Genomic DNA, 6,670 nt, shown 5'->3' with positions numbered 1-6,670 from the left:
GGTCCGTTCTACATTTTTCTTCATAAATTACCCGATTCAATGGAGCGCAGAATTTTCGCTATCACCTCCTCTGCGCTCGTTTTTCTGGGCCTAATCATTTCACATCTATTCGTATTCCCCGCAGAAAAAGATCACAATGCTGGCATTGCCAATTTCCAGTTTGGAACAACAGCAAGCGTTTCACCAGTTTTCTTAATATTTATTCAATTTATCCGTTAAACTCTGTAGTATTACCACTAAAAATCATACAACAAATAATCTCAAAATATGATTTATCAGTAATATTCAAATAAAGCTGCATTTAGTAACACCCATCATTTTGCTTGGCCCCCCCTTGATTTTCTGCTCCTCAAAAGCAGATAACCTTGAATTGCACCTGATCAAATGTTACAGGGTTTCTTCAAGTTAATGTCTCTCTTCTAGAAACTATTTCAAATTTGTTCCAATTCTATGATTTCATAAACCAATAATGTTCAAAATCGGAGTACAAATAGTACAAGCTTCCTGTGGATGCGTATGTGAGAAGGATATTTCCATGCATTTAAGTTCGGTTTTTCACTGTATATGTACCGTTTGCGTCTCAGTGACGGTCTCTATGGACAAGAACAGATCAGGAGAGAAGTGGCTGGAGAACGGACAAAGACAGTATGAGTGAACGTTAGCAAAACATGTTCACTTTAACCTCATATGTCATCGGGTGCGAGGACTTTGGGCGCTTCACTGGCCAATATATTTAGACTCAAGGTACAAAGCACGCGACTAGACCAAATCGGACGCAAAACAGATTAGTGATTTGTTATATCATAAATTGGTAATTTAAGAGTGCATTTGGCCAAAGTGGGTTATCAATAACTGGAGGTTTATTTGCATTTTAAACATATTCATACTTTCTGTATATTTTGACTTTGGACAAGGCCCAAAAAAATTTCCAATTGTTTCGAAAACTTGAGACGTATTAAGTTCTCTATTAAAAACACAACTATTACTCGTTAAAAGATGCAATAGTACTCGTCACAGCTACTTTTCTGTTTCCTCATCATGGACAGTCATGAAGATATCGGAATAAGAAATTGAGTATTTGTGGCGAAAATATGTTGAACGCAGATGTGCCATTATATTTTCATTCCTGGGAACAGGTGCGTTTTATGCAAGGATCGAAAAAATAGGTGACCATCTTTATCAAAATAGTTTGTTGTTAAGTTCTAACTTTCAGCCGAAATCAATAACGAAAACGTAGAAGTCAGCCATAAAATAGGTGATTCGACTGATTTTTTTAGTCCTGGGGTGTTTTGAACCGCAATATTTTGCCCATTCTTCCTTTCCTTTTGGTTATATTGCTCATTGAGGATAGAGAAACAATTACAGAGCATATAACAACATTATAAAATCTGTGCATGGAACTCGTGGGCTGTTTTTCCGCCCCATTTCTGGTCACCAGTTCAAGTGCGCATGGCCATTGACTGCATTGACTGGATTCCCTCGTGAAAAATTCTTGGATTTGAGAGTACTACAGTTTGAGCCTTCCGAGGGACTCAACGAAGCTTCAATGGGATCCCCAATTCTCAGTTCATGCAACTGAGTGAAGACATACACATTGTATCTAGTACTAATCTGCTTGCTCGATCCGACACTTCATCGGGGGCCTTATCGAGGAAGCAACAGTTCTCAAGGCCTTTAAGGCTGTGACCATATCTTATCAATCGAACCGATTTCACTTACTTGTCGTTACATCATCATCATCATCATCATCATCCATCTCGTTATCCTCGCTTTCATTCGGCGAGAGGTCTTCATCAGTTCACTCTCTTGACTTGGGTCCCAGCCTTTCAATTCAACATGGGTCGCTTCCAAGATCTCTCCATAACATTATGGAGTATCTTTCTATTTAGCTCTTTGTTGTGTTGGACCCAGGTGAATGGGACAGAGGAGACCACGCCTCCAGAGGCGGAACAGCCCGAGGACGAACCGCTGCTGGGTTATCTGGACTACTTTCTATTATTGGTATTGGGCTTGGCGGGATATTACTGGTATAGCAATCGTGAATCCCAAGTGGAAACGCCTATTCCGTCTTATGTGATCACGCCCTCCACAATGCCCGCGGGTGAAACCGGGGATAAGGGCTTCTTATCGAAGATGAAGAGTTCGAAACGGCGATTAGTGGTCTTCTACGGGTCACAAACGGGCACGGCTGAGGAGTTTGCCGGTCGTTTGGCCAAGGAAGGTGCCCGTTATGGCCTCAAAGGCATTGTGGCTGACCCTGAAGAGTGTGATATGGAGGACTTGACCGCCATTAAAGCGTTGGAGGAAGACCTGGAGGGTCCCACTTTAGCCGTGTTCATGATGGCTACCTATGGTGAAGGCGATCCCACGGACAATGCTCAAGAGCTTTTCGACTGGCTCAAAGGAGGAAGTGGCGATGTCGAAGGTACTATTCTAACGCCTTTTTTGTTTCATAAATCGTCTTTAGCGTGTTAGTAATTTATTTGTTTCGTAACTTGCTTTCGGTGGAATTAGCCAGTTTGAACACGTGGAAGGATTGCCCCTGTTTTGTCTTGGTAAACTCGGGGGTCTTATCTCTCTCTCAAATCAAAAAAAACTTATTGTGAATGCTGCAAACGTCTCTGATTTCAAATTTCCATATTTGACTAGGTCTGAACTTCTCCGTCTTTGCATTGGGCAACAAAACGTACGAGCATTTCAATGCTATGGGTATCTTCGTGGACAAGCAATTGGAGAAGCAGGGTGGACAACGGATATTCAAACTAGGGCTCGGCGATGATGATTCGAATCTAGAGGATGATTTCATCACATGGAAAGAAGGATTTTGGCAAGCAGTATGCGAAAAATTCAACATTGAAGCCAGCGCTGAAGACTTTAACATGCGTCAATACGAAGAGAAGGTTCTGGCGGAGGGCGATTACAATCCGGAGAAGCTTTATACCGGTGAGCCTGCTCGATTGCGCTCTTATATTACACAAAGAGCGCCTTTCGATGTCAAGAATCCATACTTGGCTCCTATTCGGGTGAATCGAAATACTCACTCTGACAAATCGGATCGTTACTGTATGCATATCGAATTGGACATCAAGGATTCTCGTATCCGCTATGATGCCGGAGACCACGTGGCCATCTATCCCAAGAATAACGAAGAACTGGTCAATCGCTTGGGAGAGCTCATGGGTGTCGATTTGGACACCGTGTTCACCATGACCAATTTAGATGAAGACTCCACCAAGAAGCATCCTTTCCCTTGTCCAACAACTTATCGAACAGCTTTGACGTACTATGTGGACATCACGGCACTGCCCCGCACGCATATCATGAAAGAGTTAGCCGAATATTGCTCCGACACCGCAGAAAAAGAGCGTCTCCTCCTGATGTCCACCACATCTCTCGAAGGTAAAGACCTCTACCATAACTGGGTTGTTGAATCATGTCGCCACATCACCCACATTCTCGAGGACATGCCCTCATGCAAGCCCAAAATCGATCACATTATGGAGCTCTTGCCTCGACTCCAACCCCGGTTCTATTCGATTTCCTCCTCGTCCCGAGTTCATAACGACTCCATTCATGTGACCGGTGTAGTCGTGGAATACTCCACCAAAACGGGTCGTCTCAATAAGGGTGTGGCTACCACCTGGCTAAAACCCATGGTCCCTAACGAAGGTGAAGAGTACAAGGTTCCCATTTATGTGCGTCGATCCCAATTCCGGCTTCCAAATCGTCCACAAACCCCGATCATTATGATCGGACCTGGTACGGGTTTGGCCCCTTTCCGAGGATTCATTCAAGAGCGGGCGTGGCAAAAGGATCAGGGCAAACCTGTGGGGGAGACTCACTTGTACTTTGGTTGTCGCAATAAGGACATCGATTTCATCTATCGGGATGAATTGACCAAGTTTGAGCAAGATGGCGTGATCCAACTCCATACCGCTTTCTCCAGAGATCAGGAACAAAAGATTTATGTGAGCCACCGTTTGCGTGAAAACGCCCAGAAGGTTTGGAACCTGATTGGGGATCAGGGCGCTCATTTGTATGTGTGTGGAGATGCCAAAATGATGGCCAAAGACGTGCACAATATCATCACAGAAATCTGTGAGAAAGAAGGGAACATGAGCCATGAGGAGGCTGTGGCTTATGTGAAAAAGATGGAACAACAGAAACGATATTCAGCCGATGTTTGGAGCTAAAATCCGACTTCCCATGAACCTCTGGTATCGCAACTTCATTTTGAGCAGTGCCTTGTGATGGTCATTCATGGTGCTCTGTCTTAGATTATATACCTTTCTGACATTTAGATAATAAAAGATATATGATTTCTAGCTCGTGACCGAAGAACATTTTCTTAAACTTCCATTCTTGAGCAATCTCAAGTCTAGAATTTTGCATTCTTCATGCACCTCTATTTATTTGATTGTGCTCATCATTACCAAAAGTTCATTGGCTCTTCTTGTAGATAAATGAATTTCTTGCCTGGAAGGCACGACCACATGTTTGTTTAGTCTTGATAAGATTAGGTGTGGCTCTAATTACTAGAAAATCTTCGAACAAGCACATATCCCGTTCAGGTGGACAAAAGTGCATACATGGACTGACTCTGTTGAGCTGAGATCACAAATGTTTCACTTGTTTTAACATAATCTGATCCTAGTTCTCGATTGAAAACTTAAGAAACTTCAAGGGCGAAAATGCGATGGGTGATATATGTGTCGGGTCCAAACTCCCTGTCGTGATTGCGTTCGTTCAGACACAAGGTCGATGTCTGATAGTGATGCATAAAAGTATTTTGTCACATTCCACGCTCTAGGAAAAGGACGAAAATAATGATGTTGCGAATCGCATCGTCGTTGAATTTTTGGTGTACTTAATAATTAGCAGATAAGTAATTAATAACAAAAAAGCATGTAAGTTTGGAAGTTATTTTCTGCATAATTCAACAGTTTTGTTTCATTCATAGAAAGTCATTCTTTCCAATTCGTTTTTGATGTAAAAAAGAGGCTTTTATTATGTCACATTCCTTACTCTTCTTAAAGTTTAACATCATCAATCATGAGGGTAAGAGAGATTGTATTAGCCATTAAAAGTGTTAATTATTTTGAAAACTATAATAACTTGCCAATTTTCTGAAGAAGATGTAAAGAGTTCATCAAAGAAGGTTGCGTTACCATGGCAAAATCCCGCGTTGTAATACATATATCTCTTGTTCGTGACTCAAAGGAATCAAAGTGCCTTAAAATCAAAACCAATAATGTCTTCCATAATGTCTATATGATAGAACTTTGAACAATTCTTGGCATTTTGAAATGAAATTTTGATAATAATTAACGATTGTCCTTCTCCTTCAATAAATTGTGGACAATCTGACTCAAACAAACAAATAAACAAAACATCTTTGATCTCCCTTTTTTCTTGGCTAATGGTGCGTCTACACGAGAAACATACTGTCACAAAGTTTGCCTAACAATTTCGGAAATATTTGGTATTTGACAAACAGTTCATCTCTGAGCCGTCTACACGTGAAACTGCCCGATCAAAACGGTTTGACAAATATTTTGATGCCTGTCCTCGGGGTTAGCCCAGTCCCGGACCCGGCCCCTTCTTTTACATCCGCCTGTGAGCAAGACTTGAGCGAAGCCAACAAAGCTCGATGGATGGATGGAATGGATGGATTCCTTGACCTCGTCCAAGAAGACTGATCCGATTCTAGTTGGATCAGATCATTAGAGACAAACAGAATCATCGCCCATACCTGGAGGTTCTTTGCCGGTTATTAGTCAGCCCTCGGCCGACACACACGCCCATGATCGTCCTCCTACATACATATATACACCCTTGAGACCCCAGCCTCCAGACCAGCCAGCACCTTTTGGCGCTCTTTTCGTCCATTTCGCGCCCGCCAATTTAAGCCATGAAAGCCAGATCAGTCGAATCTCAATGGACCGAGTCCTACCCATTGACTCATTACTTTAAAGCTGCCCATGGCCATCACCGTTCCTGTGAAATGCCGTCTGTTTCTGTGGCGGGTCCTTATTTTGTTCTATAAACTGAACTTTTTTATTCAATGCCATCTATAATGTTAACTGTATATAGATATCCAAATTGTCTTTATCATATTTAATGCTCTTACTATATTTATATGATTACGTTTTTGACGTGACCTTTGGACTATATATCGTTGTCATATTTCGACCCATACTCGGCTATTAAATAGTTTATCATATTATTGGAGATTTGTGTGTCCATTTATTCACGATTATAATGAGCTGGAAAATTGGTCGGGTTTTCGTTTCCGACACAATTGGTTTATGATTTATAGTCAAATGAATTTCGAATACCATTCGAAAAGAAAAAAATGTTATTAAAAGTGCATCATCAGGCGGTATAGTTCGTAGAACAGGGCAAAACACGCTTTTCAATTGTAATCGGTTTCAGCCAACATATGACCGCACAGATTGAAATGGGCAAAATAAAGGACCTTTTTGGAAAGCGAAACATTCTCATCATGATGGTGCCCATCGTGGTTTTTTTTTTCAAATTTCATTCCTCAGTTTCTCTCTGTGTTCATTATACTAATCATTTGTTTACCGTGCATAACATAAATATTGAATGAAAGACCCATTGGGAAATGATACGATCACTTGCAAGGTCATCTGATTAGAAATGTAAA

General features: G+C 41.5%; 1 protein-coding gene across 1 annotated transcript; it reads left to right on the top strand.

The window, feature by feature from the left end:
- Nucleotides 1–1,753: 1,753 nt before the first annotated feature.
- Nucleotides 1,754–4,325, top strand: LOC131880472 (NADPH--cytochrome P450 reductase-like; the record flags this gene model as incomplete). Its single annotated transcript, XM_059227126.1, is given in 2 exon segments — nucleotides 1,754–2,425; nucleotides 2,650–4,325. Coding segments are annotated over 2 exon segments (2,133 nt in total). The 3' UTR covers nucleotides 4,194–4,325.
- Nucleotides 4,326–6,670: the final 2,345 nt, after the last annotated feature.

This window comes from Tigriopus californicus, chromosome 5 (assembly GCF_007210705.1).
Source record: "Tigriopus californicus strain San Diego chromosome 5, Tcal_SD_v2.1, whole genome shotgun sequence".
NCBI classification, from domain to species: Eukaryota; Metazoa; Arthropoda; class Copepoda; order Harpacticoida; family Harpacticidae; genus Tigriopus; species Tigriopus californicus.
This window is presented reverse-complemented; position numbering and strand designations above follow the sequence as displayed.